Below are 16,576 nucleotides of genomic sequence, written 5' to 3' on the forward strand. Positions count from 1 at the left end.
TTAATAAGCAACACCCAAGCATGTGCAAAATAATAAGCACCATAAAGTTTGATAAATAAGAGGCATCCATTGCTCTCAAAGAGCACTGCCGCCTTATAATGGACACAAACTAGTAAACAATTAACTTTCTGCTACAAAATCAATATTAAATTATGCTAAGTAGACACAAATGTTCTACCCTGATGGAGTCAGTTTAGACCGTTTAATAAGGTTAAACCCTATTAAAGAGGCAATGAACCAAGATTTGAAAGATGAGTAATATTTTAACAGAAAAAAGACAGACTACTCATAACTGCAAAAAAATGGAAACAACCAAGATGTCTTTCAATAGGTGAATGAATAAACGAACTATGGTACATCCATACAATGTACATATTGTACAGCAATAAAGAGAAATGAGCTATCAAGGCACAAAAAGACATGAATGAATCTTAAATGCATATCAATAAGTGAAAAAGTCAGTCAGAGAAAAGGCTATATACTGGGGCGCCTGGGTGGCTCAGTCATTAAGAGTCTGCCTCCAGCTCAGGTCATGATCCCAGGGTCCTGGGATCGAGCCCCGCACCAAACCCCCGCAGCGGAACGGGAAGCCTGCCTCTTCCTCTCCCACTCCTCCTGCTTGTGTTCCCTCTCCCGCTGGCTGTCTCACTCTCTCTGTCAAATAAATAAAATCTTAAAAAAAGAAAAAAAAAGAGGGGCGCCTGGGTGGCACAGCGGTTAAGCGTCTGCCTTCGGCTCAGGGCGTGATCCCGGCGTTATGGGATCGAGCCCCACATCAGGCTCCTCCGCTAGGAGCCTGCTTCTTCCTCTCCCACTCCCCCTGCTTGTGTTCCCTCTCTCGCTGGCTGTCTCTATCTCTGTCGAATAAATAAATAAAATCTTTAAAAAGAAAAAAAAAGATAGAAAAAAGGCTGTATACTATATAATTACAATTATGCTACATTCTGAAAAAAGCAAATCTACAGAGGTAGTAAAAGATCAGTGGTTGCCAACGGTTTGAGGACAGGGATTGAATAGGTGAAGCACAGGGGTTTTTTAGGAGTGAAACTGTTCTATACAGTACTGTAGTGGAGGAACATGACATTATGCGTTTGTCATAACCCATACAGCACAAAGAACAAATCTTTTAGAAAATTATTTCAGACATTGAAGGATTCTAGGAAGGAATTCAGACCATAACAAGAGAATCTAACTGCTTGACAAATATATGAAACAACCTCAATGAAGGGAGTGGAAGGAAAAGTTGCTAACCCAAGTAATTTTGGAAATTAATCGGGTCTGAAAAACTAAAGGCAAAAGGAACACTATACTCTCTCTATACCCTAGTTGATAAAGTCATTTCCCATAGCAGTGCACACATACATAAATACATGTACATTCCCATACATATACAGTTAATCCTTGAACAACACGGGTTTTAACTACACAGGTCCACTTACCTGAGGGGTTTTTTCAATACAGTACTGTAACTGTATTTTCTCTTCCTTATGCTTTTCTTAACATTATCTTTTCCTAGCTTAATTTATTGTAAGGATACAGTATATAATGTATCTAACATACAAAATATGTTTTAATCAATTGTTTATGTTATCGGTAAGGCTGCTGGTCAACAGTAGGCTATTACGTTTTGGGGGAGTCAAACATTATACACAGATTTTTGACTGCCCAGGGGGATTGGTAACCCTAGCCCCTGCATTGTTCAAGGATTGACTGAATACTAAAATTGAATAATTAAGTAAATGAACAGCAGAAGGTAGAAGACAGCTTCCTCACTGTTAAAATGGGAGTTTATAGATAAGGAGAGAAGGCTAGAATGATACACGTGATAATGTATTAGTTAGAAACATCAGCAGGACCTCATGTGTATCTTTATATAGCTATAGATGGATATATAAAAATATTTGTAACCATCAGAGACTCTTCATCTCAGGAACAAACTGAGGGTTGCTGGAGTGGAGAGGGGGGTGGGAGGGATGCGGTGGCTGGGTAATGGACACTGGGAAAGTATGTGTTACAGTGAGCACTGTGTATTGTGTAAGACTGATGAATCACAGACCTGTTTCCCTGAAACAAATAATACATTATCCATTAATAATAATAAAAATCAATCAAATAAATACATAAATAAAACACTTGTAGTATGTGAATACACACAGGTTAGTAAACACATATATATTTCCTTGCTCTGTCAGAGGAGAAGGACTAGTAAAAATGATGCCCCTTTGTAGATGAAACCGGCAAGATGAGAAGCTGGGAAAACATGAGAAATCATCACTCTAGAAAGAAAGAATGAGGTAATACAGACCTTGATTATAGGAAGAAGCATGGTAGGAGATGAAGACCTCTGGCACTTATTTAGACATGAAGAAAAAAAGTTAGTACCCTTTTCTCTCCACTCATCCAGATACCCCATCTTCAGATAAATAATCTAATCAAATTCTTAGTATGAGAAGAAATCTCAAATTACTAATGGCTTCGAATATGACACAGTCTAGAGTAAAATACTCATTTTACCCAGCAAATTGAAGGATTATGGATATCCAGGCCAAAGGGAGGCAGGCAAGAAAACCCAAGCCTTCCAAAGGTTCTGGCAAAATCAACAGCAAAAATTCCATCTTTTGGAGAAACACTATTAATAAAAAGCATTAATCCATTTACACCTAACCAAATAATTACACAAAATTAAAAGTGAGAAGTTACCCAGTATTTGAGAAATGACAACTGAAATACAATCACTCACTTCTAATAATTCTGAGACAATAGGCAGAACTTCAGGATTACAGATATCTATGGAGTCATCCCGATATGTCTTCTTTTTATAACAGATATTACCCAAATGTAGTATTGCTGAGAGAAGAGAGAAAATCCTGTGAAAATAAAACCATAAATTATAGCTTGCTTATGAGCAATCTCCAAACTTACCTCATTGCAAAATTCTAATCAAGCAAATTAACCAGTACAAAATGATGTATTTAGTCTTCATAAAAATAAAAAATACAGTAATAATAACTATAATAACTAAAATTTATGTATACTATGTCAGGGACTGTGCAAAGTGCTTTACATAACCTTACTTTCAGTACTGTGCCACTGGACATAGTTGTCTGAAGAGGATTTGCTATTGTCTGAATCTGTATAGTGTTTCAAAGTCCATACCTTTCTAAATGCTTTTCATCCTGCCTTGAATGCCCTTTCTCTACATTGTCTATTTCCGAACTACTGAATCAGAATCTTTAAAGCCAAGGCCTTGGAATCTGTATTTTCTTAACCAAGTAGCCTAGGTGATTTTTTATGATATATATATTTAAGAAATGGTTTTCCTACATCATACTATGGTGCCCTTGATAAATGCTTTTAAAATAAACAGTATGAGGCCATTGGGGTGTATTACCGAATATCAGGCCCCATCTGTAAAACATCTACAACTGGACCCTCCATTCCATTCTTCCCTTCTGTCTTAGAGGAACAGATGATCTTCCTCCAATCAAACTAAACCTCTACTTGTGCTCTATATCCTGTGAACTTCAGTTTACTCAGGAACCTTATTATACCTATTTCCTATCTCTTACCTGAATCTACAAGAACTTCTATCAAAATAATATCAACTTCACTTTTCTCTTACTTTAAACAACCCATCCTAGATCCCACATTTCTTCTTAACTTCACAAACAAGCTTATTAAACTATTAACTTATACTCCTTTTCTTCACTTTGTCATTCCCTATTTCTATCATATCCTGACATCTGATCCCATTAAAATATCTGAGAGACGTTGCCAAGGACCACCACGTAACTAACGAAAATATATTATATCCTACCTTACCTGACCTCTCAACGGCATTTAACACAGCTAAACACTCCATCTAAAAGCCCTTCCTGGAAACCCATACATACATATATATATACACACACATCTCTGTGTCTTGTCCAATTATTTCCTTATGATGAACCTGTTCTACTTATAAAATTTTAACTATGTATTTTCTGAAAATTAGAAAGTATTCTAAATAAAATAAAGACACTGCTTTAGGAACCAAACAGCCACACTTTCAAAGGGCCTGAATCAATGGATCTATCTATCAATGGATAGATCTAATTTTTCAAATAATTTAAAATTGTAAATGTTTGAATCATTAACATGATTCAAACAAAATACAAGTCAATTATAAAGGAATAACTCATAAAAGTACTCTGGGTAAATTAGAGAGGAAACTCAGTATCAAATGAATCATTATAAAGACTAATGGAAGCCAAAAGATATAAAAACACAAATTCATGGGCCATTTATTAAAAACTATTTTTAGTAGGAGTTTATATGGTTGTTAATTATATCATTTCAGAATCTGGGGTTCAACAATCAATACATTAATGTTTCCTCACACACAAACATGTGATACATAGTCTCCAACAATAAATGTTATATAAACAATCTAATATACTGTAATAACTCAATAAAAAAAATTTAAAAATATGAATTAAAAAATCCCTCTTCTCAAAAAGCTTAAAATCTTTTATTAGGAGATAAAAAAAAAAAACCTACACTACAAGGCAGGGTATCTTAAAATACTAAAAGTAGAAACAATACGCTGTTAAGAAAAATTTCATCAAAAAGGTAGGACATGAAAAAAAAAGGTAGGACATGGGGCGCATGGCTGGCTCAGTAGGAAGTGTGTGTGACTCTTGATTTTGGCGTCATGAGTTCAAGACCCATGTTAGGTGTAGAAATTACTTAAATAAATACATAAGCTTAAAAAATTAAAAAGGGAGGACATGAACAGTACTCTAAAGCAAACAGGTTTCCATTCACATATCAAATTTTAGGATGCCTGCAAGGTTGTATTAAGAGGAATTCTGGGTTAGATCTGAGTGCAGTCGAAAGGAATGTTGTCATTTATTAGCACAATCATGGTCAAAGGAGAGGGGAATAGCAGTACATATGGTATGTTATTTAAAAAAAAAACTGGAAGTACTTCAATGAGTAAAAAAGAGATAAAGATGGGTCCTTCAAGGAATGGGGAGAATACTGGACATTCAGAATACAACATAATGTTTTAGAGGATACTATCAGTCTACCTAAAATGCAAAACTTGTGTTAAGGAATATCTGATGATAATATCTAAAAGATAATGAAAGGTCAAATTACAGGTCAGGCTACTAAATATATTACATATATTTTCCAGTGGTTTCCAATATGGGATACAGTGATATCAGAAAGTATAAAAGACACACAGACCCCTTGATGTATGAGAAGTACATATTTTATTTCCAACTTATGTTATCTAAAAAAATGAAATTATGTTTCACTATCATTTAATATATAGATTGACACTTTGATCCACGTATGTCAATAAGTCAGGTGTCATGTGAAGTAAAGGAAGTATGTCGAAGAGAGAATATAAGTAATATAGCATGGAGGAAACTATAGGGTTACTCTCATTTACTTAGTAACTTTCAGTGAATTGCAGTTTATGTAATCAATTAAATGGGCTTGCATATTTACATCTGGTTTTAATTTATCTTTCTTTTTTTTTTAAGATTTTATTTATTGGTCAGAGAGAGAGAGCCAGAAGCAGGGAGAAGCAGGCTCCCCAATGAGCAAGGAGCCCAATGTGGGACTCAACCCCAGGACCCTGGGATCATGACCTGAGCCGAGGGCAGCTGCTTAACCAACTGAGTCACCCAAGCATCCCTTAATTTATCTTTCAAAAAAAGATTTTGGCAAATAATCTGCTAACTCAAGATTCATAGTAATCACAAGCAAACAAGAAAACACCAGAGCTGTTATTCTTCTACTTTTAGTATGACATTAAAAGTTGACAATATAATCAGATCTGACATAACTAATTCCCTTTCCAAAAAAATAGTTCTGTTACTTTTTTTTTCTGGTGAGAGTCAAGGTTATTTGTGTCTTTAATTTTAAATAGTTTGTTTCATTTTAAACATAATTTACTACATCTTTATCTCAACCTTTTTACATTTCTATTTTGTTTATAATAAACAAAATACGTTTAGTACTATAGTACAGACATAAATTTATACAGGAAATACAGGGAAAATTATGTTTTGCTGATAGGTAATGCATGCCTTAATAAGATTAGAGACCAATGATACAGAAAATAAGAAGCTATAAAACTAGTGTTAAAAAGCAAGTTTCTAAATAAGGTCTATGGACAGGCTTCAGGAGCACCATGAACTCCTCCAACTGTAGGCAAATATTTATGGATACACAGTTTACAGGAAGAAGAGCTCCAACTTTCACGAGATTCTCAAAGAATTTATAATAAAAAAGCAATTCAAAGCATGTCTTCTAGAAAAATAAATTTTCAAAACAATGCTTAATAAGGAAGGAGGAGGCACTAGATCAGGAATATCTGTTAGAAAATTCTCTCAAAGGACCAAGGAAAAGGACCTTGTGAAACACACATTGTGATTTGTTCTCTACCAAGGGTATAATAATAAAATAAATAAACTCACTGTCTTCGTGTCTTGGGAAGAAATCCTACCATTTCCATGGCCAGTTGTAAGCGTTCAAAATCATGCCTCAAATCTTCCCCCTCCACCGAGAAGCAATCCTGCTTATTTAAGAAATGGGGAAGAAATCAAGATTATCTATTGAAAAGTAAGGTAAGCCACTCAGAAATAAAGTAATTCTAGGTAAGTAAACCTGAGTATAAAAATTAGAGCTGGTGAAATATTTAGAGAATTCTTATTACAGGTATGCAAACTGAACACATACCTACCAAAATCCCAGTAAGTTACCTTTTTTTCTCCCTTTCACAATCACCAAGGCAAGGAGAGCTAACAATATTATAAAATGTTCTGATACCAAGTTTGATTTTGAGTGGTGCTGAAGAGTTCTGAAGATCCAAAGCATTTAAGAGAGCTCAATTCCACAAATGTTTTTATTCAACAAATATTTAATAAATGCCTACCCTTATGCAAGGCACTGAACTAGGTCCTGAGACACAAAAATAAATTTTAGAAGAGGCAGTAATTTAGTTGAGAAATGGAGCATAATTTTTATAATATAAAGATGTTTATATCAATATTAGATATAATAAAAATAGTTCTTAATGAAATCATAAAAACATAATTATCAAATAGAAAAAGAAAGTATATGTGAAAATCAAAAATCTGCAAAAAACACACGTTAGTAAAGATAGCTGTGAAGTACCAAATTAAAAAAATACTATTTTTAGAGTAACCCTTGCACTTCAGCTCCCAAAGAAGTCAAACATATACATAATCTTTATCTTTAAAATGACAAGTAATTTTTTAAAAGCCCTTTAATATATGTTCTCACAGTCCCTTACAGCTACATTTTCAAAAACTTCCTCACATGTATTTACTTTTTTAATGCCTATCTTACTGTGGAATGTTGAATCAAGTACTCAATAAATTCATTAACTGTTATCTGTTTTAATCACTGCTGATCTCCAGCATCAAATCAGTGCCAAGAAGAGAGCAGGTAATTACTAAAGTAAATATACAATCACTGAATTATTGAATAACTCCTGAATTAAATCAAACATTTCTTTTTGAGAAAGTACTCATTTATTTTTTTAAACTATCAAGTATCTAGCATGTAAACCTGCTTTATGACCCTGTAGGAACGAGTTAATGAATAATATAGATATAAAGTTTAAAATTAGATATAAACACAAGGAGATAATTATGTATATAATTATATATACATTCAACAGGAAAGAAAACAGGCTCAGAGGTTAAATAATTCACCTAAACGACAGGGGTGGCAAAACGAAAATCTATCCAGTTCTAAATCCTCTGCACTCTCCCAGGCAACACCAGTTGCTTGAGCTTATTTATTTAATAGGATAACCCTTAACAGGAATTAAATCAATATACGATAGGCAACAAGAGGTCCCTTGTTAAAAGCAATTTTCTCACCATATAATTCCATTACATGTATGATAATATAGGAAAATTACAGAACAGTACCTAACAATCCTCTCTTCTTATCATGCTAAGTCACATAAATTCTCATAACTCAGAGGGAAACAAAGTTTAGTTTGCCCCCAAATCAACTCTGAGGAGCTAAAAGGAAAAAGAAAACCAAAAGATCCTCAGATTGACTGCTTGCTTTCATTAACTTGTGAGAAAAAGCAACAGAAATTATTCAGAGTTCAAACTTGATTGAAAACACAATAAGTGAGAGGCTAGTGATGAAAGATACAAAGGGAGTAGAGGAATATGGGTACAAAACTCTATAAGGAAAAGATGGATAATGGCGATTTCGATGGTGGCAGCAGCTCTGGGAACATGTACTGTATACTTACTAAATACTAAACACTCTATCAAGCTGTTTAGATGCATTGTCTAATTTAATTCTCACAAAAGTTAAAGACCATTTTTATCCAATTAAATAGATGGTGGAAACAAAAGAATTACGTGACCTGCTCAGGTTCTCAAAACTAGTAAGTGGATAAGCCAGTATTCAAGTCAGGTCTGTCTGCTTCAGAGCCCAAATTCTGAAGCATGACTTAGACTGTCTAAATAACAGCAGACCCGTTCATAATATCACAATAAGCTCTGTACAGACCATCAAGTCTTACATTTGCCATATGAGTATTACCAGTCTCCTACCTACTTCCCAATGAGACTCAGTCACTTGAGGTTAATAGGTAAAGGATGGAAGCTTCTCAAGAGTGGCAAACAGTGTAAATTTTTCTACTAAAATGTATCAGAATCTATAAATTTAAATGTCTAAAATATTCCAAAATGTTAACTCTGAAACCATAAATTACTTGATATATTATTAAAAGGTAACGCAATTAAACTTTGTATGAAGGAAAAAATTCCTGATCCTTCTCAACTCCGAAACAGTCTAGTTTTGTAATTAGTGGAGTATGTAATCACACAGTGAAAATTAAAGTCATAGTTATTTAAAGCAAGAACCAAGACATGTTATGTTTCCAGAAGGAATAATTAATAAATTAGTTCATTAGTTAATTAATAGATATAGATGACTGCATGTTTTCAGCCTTTACATCTGACCTCACTACAAAGGGAAGGAAAAAGATTTTTTGTGTCCTTTTTTGATTACCAACTTTGTCCTTATAAAATATAAAAATAAAGCTAAATTTACCTATTCATTTTATATTACATCATATATGCCCTTAAATCACTCAATTAAAAACATAAAATAATCTTATTTACAGGAATTTCAATTCTTAATTTTTAGCAAATTATATAAAGTTTACAGCCTCTCTTGCCACTAAAAAAATTTCAAAGAAAAATGCACATGCATTCATCATGTGAAAAGACTGTTAACTGACACATAAAACAAGAAAGTTATACCTTTTTGAGACAAAAAATACATACTACTCATAACATGTAAGTAATGAAATCACTAAAAAAAAAAAATTGAAAAAAAATACACCTCAAGAAAACAACCGGTAGCTCAAAAGAATCCATAACAATGCTTAAGTCAGGAATGCAATTAATTTATTGTCAAAATAAATATAAACTAAACATAAGCAACAAAATAAACTTTTTAAAAATTGACTGGTTTTAAATCCGCAAACCATACACATACAAATATATCAATTCAAATAAATTAAAATTAATTTTTCTTCTTTCCTAGATTCTTTGTATTTCAGCTGATTTTCTTTCTAAGTCATGAGATAGGTGCAAATGAGCAAGGTGAGTGAGGGTCCTTTAACAGACAGAATATTTAGGTACTTGTACTGACCGGCTCAGAATCATAGCAATAATCATCCCAGCTCTGTCTGAGGGGTTTCTTTGTTATCTGAAAGTAAGGCAGATTAGTTAGGTAGAAGTAAGGGTTATCACTTTTCTCTAATCATCTCTTAGATGGTAGTATTCAGTTAGCACTGCTGCTACCCAAAGAAAGTTATTTCGTATAGCAGCATAAAACAAGAAACAACTAGGTAAATATTCAGATTCTGGGAGATCATATATTATTACAACCAATCCATACTTGCTGTTTTACAGTGACTCTGAGATTTGTATTAACTGCTCAGTCTCATATTCTATGAATACTGACCACTTTATGACAGGAATATGTATGGTGTGGCCACTGATAACAAAAAAATATCTGGAAGAAGAGTAATAAGCTCGGGACTATCAGCTCATTTATGAGCAATTATTAGTTTTTAAAAATGAAGTATTTAATCACCCAAATATCTGCAAAGAGTTTAACAGGGAAAAGAAAAAGCTCAGAAGCTAAATCAATTATTTTTTTAAATCTACTTAATTTTTTATAATACAAATGTCTAGTATTATATCAAGAAGTGATACTTTAAATAATTTTGAAATCGATACATTAATACAAAGTTTTATTAGTTTATATAAATACATAGTCTCAAAATTAAGAAATATCAGTTACATAACATCCTGTGTATCTTGGGAAAAGTCTAGGATGTTACTTTCATAACTTTAAATATATACTGTAACCTTTGAACCATCATCAAAATGTCAATTTCCTCACTAAACCTTCATAAGGATTTTTTAAATTACCATAAAGGCATTTATTTCCATGGATATTACATCGTGCCTCAAACAATCAAAAAACCAAGAAAAGACAATCTGTTATTTAAGTGATCTACTGTCATACCAATTCCATTAATATCAATTCTAGAATTTTTATTAATATGAGAAATAATAAAATTGGAGAAACCACTATAATGAAAAGCTGCAAGAAATTACCCCTTATTATAGAAATTTAGGAGTGAATTTTGAGTTTCACAGAAAGATACAATCCCATCCTTTTGATGAATTTCATATTGAATAGGATCATTTGCTAAATTATAAAAATAATCATATTCTACGTTAGTATCATAATATCATGCAAAGAGGTATATTCATTAGACTTCAAAACATTCAAAAAAGGTTTCAAGTAATCCCATGCAAAGGGCAAGCATTAATTATTAGTAACACTGAACATGCTCTTTTCTTTAAAAGGTAAATCACTTTGAAAAGACCAATCCATTTTTCTAACATATAGGGACATATATAAACAGTTTATTATTCTCTTTCAGAGTCTCACAAAAAGCAAAGGACACACTATACTAACCTCTTCCAAGTCATATGAGTAATAATGATTTTCGAATTTGAGAAGTACGTCACATAAATTTTTAGACTGCATGTATGAAAATGCTAGTTAATATCCATTACTAGGGTTGGGGAACAAAGTATTAGGAAAAAAACTTTTCTCAAGAAGTAAAATTTAATAATGCCCTACATTTCAAAATATATTTCATGACTCTCACCTGATTGAGATAATGATACTCTTCTGGTTGTTTAAGATGGAATGCTAATCTTTCTTCTTCACTTGCTCCTGCCAGGAGGTAATAAAATACATGATAGTTCCTGTTGGAAACAAAGAGTATGGCTTTATAATGAACATGATATATGGTTACCATTTAACAGAAGAAACAGCAAACATTAATTAGTAAAATGTTTCAACTATGTTTCATTTTTTAATACAAAAGTGGTAAATTCAATATTTCAGGTACTATAAAATAAAATGATTTTGGATGCTAAATTCAAAAGAGAGGGGTGAAGGCAGCTATAAGGCAAAGGTTAAGACCTCTGAAAATTCTCTCTTCCATAAAACCAATTAGAAAACTGGCAAATTTGTCAGAATAAAGTTTTTCAGAACTCTAAAAATTAACCAAAAGCTTATAGCAATCCAAGGAGTGTTTACATTAGAAAAATAGCTCAATCCCAGTTAAAAAAAAAAAAAATGCAACCTTTGTAGCCTTTTAACTTGCCCTATTCCATCTCCTGTTCACCAGATCCAGGATAGCCTTCAAAACCAAGAGGTTATAACCACGATGGACACCAGAAGCCTGGCAGCCATCACAAGAGGGCAAAAGAGTGTTGGAGCTCTTCAGAACCTCATTCCCTAAGAAATATCATTACTTGAACTATCTAGTGGTTCCCTGGAAGACTCCACGTTCAAAACTGTCTTTATTGACCTGATTCAGAGTTAGCCCAGTGTGAAAACCTTTTCCCCAGGTGCAGGTGTAGAAAATTATAGGCAATTTTTTAAGATGTCAGCTACGTGAAGCAATGGATAAATGTTAGGGCAAACAATAGGCTAACCAAAAAATTTAGAGGGAAATGTGATCTCCACACAGGGTTTTAAAAGCTTCAATATATGCCTGGGAATCTAGAAGGCCATGCGCATGCATAAGGCTGTGCACATGCCCAAGGCTTCAAGCCTTCTCAGCAAAGACCAGAGAAGGTACTAAACTCTCACCTCTGGCTGACCTTGAAGGGATGTACGAGCAGGAAGTTAAAGTGAAAGCAGAATTATAAAATGCCTACCTGAGTGTTAAAGGTATGGCCCAATACACACAGAAAGCTCTGAGGCAAAGACTAGGAGATTCACTCTTTCCAAGCATTTAAATGAATCTCTGTTCAATCATTATCTGACAACTGAGCTAACCAAGCAGATACGTGAATGGCCACACTTGAAACAGAACACAGACTTAACAAAATTAGTTAAAGAAAGTCATGATACAAAAGAAACAAACAAACAACAACAACAAAAAAAAAAAAAAACACAAACCCTGGGAAAGGAAGAATCTCATTTCCGGAGCTGCCACATGATTATTTTAAATGTCCAATTATTACTTAAAATGTCCAATTTTCAACAAAAATTTATGAGGCATTAAAGAAACAAAGTATAGTACATACAAAGGAAAAAACACAATAGTAACCATCCTTGAGGAAGCCCACGCATTACTTAGTACACATGATTCTTAATTAACTGTTTTAAATATGTTCAAAGAACTAAAGGAAACCATGTTTAAACAACTGAAGTATGAGAATGATGTCTCGTCAAATAGAGACTATCAATAAACATACAGAACTCACTAAAAACAATCAAAAAGGAATTAGAAAGTTGAAAAATATAGTAACTAAAACGAAAAACTACCTAGAGGCACTCAACAAGAGATCTGAGTGAGCAGAAGAAGGCATCAGTGAACCTGAAGACAGGTCTTGAAACTTGTCTGAAGAGAAAGAAAAATGAATGAAGAAAATTGAACAGGCTTCAGATATCTGTGGCACAATAAGCATCCCAAAAGGAGAGGAAGGGAGCAAAAAGAATATTTGAAAAAAATAATGACCAAAAACTCCCCAAATTTGGTGAAAAAACAATCTGCACATTCAAGAAACTCAACAAACTCAAAGGGAGAAAAACTTAAAGAGATCCACACTTAGATAAATCAAAACTATTGAAAAACAAAAACAAATTTTCAAAGCACCAGGAGAAGATATGCCTCATCAAGGATTGCTAATAAAAGATTACCAGTTGATTTCTCATTAGGAGCCATGGCAGAAGGATAACATACTCAAAGTACTGAGAGGGGGGGAAAAAAAACTATCAATCAAAAATTATACACCCAGCAAAGCTGTCCTTCAAAAATAAAGGAGAAATTAGGATATCCCAGTAAACAAAAATTAAGAGACTTTATAGTAGATGGGCCCTACAAGAAAAGCTAAAGGGAGGGGCGCCTGGGTGGCACAGCGGTTAAGCGTCTGCCTTCGGCTCAGGGCGTGATCCCGGCCTTATGGGATCGAGCCCCACATCAGGCTCCTCCGCTATGAGCCTGCTTCTTCCTCTCCCACTCCCCCTGCTTGTGTTCCCTCTCTCACTGGCTGTCTCTATCTCTGTCAAATAAATAAAAATAAAATCTTTAAAAAAAAAAAAAAAAAAAAAAGAAAAGCTAAAGGGACTTTTTCTAGCTGAAAAGAAAGGAAACTAGACAATTTTCAATTAAACATGGAAAAATAAACAGCACTAGGAAAGATAACTATGTGGCTAAATATAAAAGATAGCATAAACTCACTTTTTTATCTGTAACTTTTTTCCCTCCCATTGGATTTCAAAGATACCAGAAAAAAAAAACAATAATGACTAATCTGTATTGATGGGTCTACTATTAAAAAGAGGGAATTTATATGACAATAATAGTACAAAAGAAGGGGAAAGGAACAGAGCTACATAGGAGCAAAGTTATTTGTACATTATCAAAATTAAGTTGTTATTAATCCAAACAAGATTGCTAAAATGTTAACTGTAATTGCCAGGGCAACAATTAAGGAAATAACTCAAGAAACATGTAATAAAAGAAATGCCAATGGTACACCAGAAAACATCTATACATACAAAACAAGGCAGTAATAGAAGGACTAAAACATCATAAAAAAATACATAAAACAAATAGCAAAAGAACATTCATAAATCCTATCTTAGCAATTATATTAAGTATAAATGAGTCCGAAGGTGAGTAACTGGCAGGATGAATTAAAAAGAAAAAAAAAAAAAAAAACCAACTACATGCTATCTACAATAGACACACTATAGACTCAAAGATACAAATAGGTCAAAAGTAAAGGATCAAAAAAATACCATGCAAACAATAACCAAAAGAAAGCTAAGGTGTCTATAGTAACATCAAATAAAATACACTTTAAGACAAAAATTGTTGCTAGATGCAAAGGACATTTTATAATGACAAAAGGGCCAATTCATCAGAAAGATATAACAATTCTAAATGTAAATGCATATAAAAACAGAGCTCCAAAATACATACAGCAAAAACTGAAAGAACTGAAGAAAGAAAAAAACAATTCAACAATAGTACTGAGATATTTCAACACCCTACTTTCTATAATGAACAAAACAAGAGAAAAGATCAACAAGGAAAAAGAGGACTTGAAAAATATTAAAAACCAACTACACCTAAAAGGCATCCATAGAATATTCCATCCAACAACAGCAGGATACATATTTTCTCAAATATCCATGGAACATTCTCCAGATTTTTTAAGAAGTTAAACTATAAGACAAGTCTCCATGTAAGGGGACTGAAATCATACAAACTATATTCTCTGATGATCTTACAATGAAATTAGAAATCAATAACAGCAATTTCCAAAGCGCACAAAAATATGGAAATTCAAAAACAAACTCCTAAATAAAAATGCGTTCTAAGAAGAAATCACGTAGGAAATCAGAAAATACACTGAGGTACATAAAAACCAAAACACAACATGCCAAAATATGGCAACCACTGAAACAGTGTTCAACAGGTCTTTATAGTTGTAAACCCATTTTAAAACAGAAGAAGGATCTCAAATCTAACCATTCACCTTAAGAAACTAAAGAATTTTTAAAAATTTTTAAAAAGAGCAAACTAAACCCAAAGCAAACAGAAGTGATAAGCATAAGAGAAATAAAATAGGGAACAGTAAACAAATACAGAAAAATCAACCAAAACTTAGTCCTTTTAAAAGAGCAACAAAATTAACACATTCTTATCTAAACTGACCCAAAAGGTGGGGGAGATGGCTATGGTCTGAATATGTGCCCCTCAAAGTCCTACGTTGGAATTCTAACCCCAAAAGGTAATGGTATTAGGAGGTGGGGGTTGATTAGATCATGAGTGGAGCCCTCACGAATGGAATTAGTGATCTTATGAAAGAGATCCCACAGAGTTCCCTATCCCATTCCACCATGTGAGGACCACGCAAGAAGGTATGAGTTATGAATTAGGAAGAGCTCTGACCAGAATGCAACCATGCTGGCACCTTGATCTCGGACTTGCCAACCTCCAGAACTCTGAGAAATATATTTCTGTTGTTTATAAGTCACCCAGAATGAGGTATTTTGTTATAGCAGCCCAAAGATAATAAACCTCAAATTCAGGAACAAAAGAGGGAACTTTATCATCAACCTGTCAGAAATAAAAATTGTTATAAGGGAATACTATAAACACTTTTTTTTTGCCAACAAATTAGATGACCAAGATGAAACAGAAAAATTCCTAGAATGACAAAAACTACCAAACCTGGCTGAAGAAGAAACAGAAAATTCACAAAGACTTATAATAACTAAAATGTTTGGGGAATCAAAATTCCCCACAAATAAAAACCCAGAACCAGATGGCTTCTCAAGTGAATTCTGCCAAACATTTAAAAAAGAATTGTTCCCAAACTTTTCCATCTCATTCTATGAACCAGTATTATCCTAATACCAAGATCAGACAAAGACATCAGGAGAAAAAAAAATAAGTAACACCTTAAAGCAATATCCCGTATGAACACAGACACAAAAAATCCTCAACAAAATACTAGCAACCCACATTCAGCAACATATCAATATATATTATACATCCATTCACAAACAGAATCCAGCAAGATAATAGAGAATCAGTTTTTAAGTTCCAGATCTTCACCTCCTATTGGGTCTTTGAAACCATGCTATATCCCTACCACTCAATTAAAATGTGTTAGGAAAAGATACTAACAACCTTCTAATAACAGTATCTTTAACTCTACGAAACTGTATGAAGTTATTCTCTTCCTTCATTTCAAAAAAACCCTCTAATTTAGAGTTCCTCATCTAGACTAGCCACAGAAATGAACAGGAAAGTCTTGAGTTCTAGTCCTAACATGGCAGGTATTTATTAGATAATGTTAGCTGTTAATTACTGAATATAATTATAAGGACCACACTAAGCACTTATAAATGTTATTTCATTTATTTCTCTAAACAATTCTAAGACACTTTTCTATCT

The 16,576-nt window shown here is 33.4% G+C and overlaps 1 protein-coding gene across 14 annotated transcripts in view; it reads right to left on the reverse strand.

Moving 5' to 3' along the window:
• The window catches only part of MYO9A (myosin IXA), a 285,328-nt gene that overhangs the window by 203,030 nt on the left and 65,722 nt on the right, over positions 1–16,576 (reverse strand). For 11 of the 14 annotated variants that reach the window (XM_048221939.2, XM_026478436.4, XM_044391958.3 and 8 more), the window contains exons 5-8: positions 11,252–11,351; positions 9,712–9,768; positions 6,474–6,571; positions 2,741–2,867 (exon numbers count right to left, since the gene is read on the reverse strand). In XM_048221939.2, coding sequence (XP_048077896.1) covers positions 2,741–2,867; positions 6,474–6,571; positions 9,712–9,768; positions 11,252–11,351 — 382 coding nt within the window. The remainder of the gene's footprint in view (positions 1–2,740; positions 2,868–6,473; positions 6,572–9,711; positions 9,769–11,251; positions 11,352–16,576) is intronic. The other 3 variants (XM_057303771.1, XM_057303769.1, XM_057303768.1) reach the window with 1 other exon arrangement.

Source organism: Ursus arctos, unplaced genomic scaffold, assembly GCF_023065955.2.
Source record: "Ursus arctos isolate Adak ecotype North America unplaced genomic scaffold, UrsArc2.0 scaffold_28, whole genome shotgun sequence".
Classification (NCBI taxonomy): Eukaryota; Metazoa; Chordata; class Mammalia; order Carnivora; family Ursidae; genus Ursus; species Ursus arctos.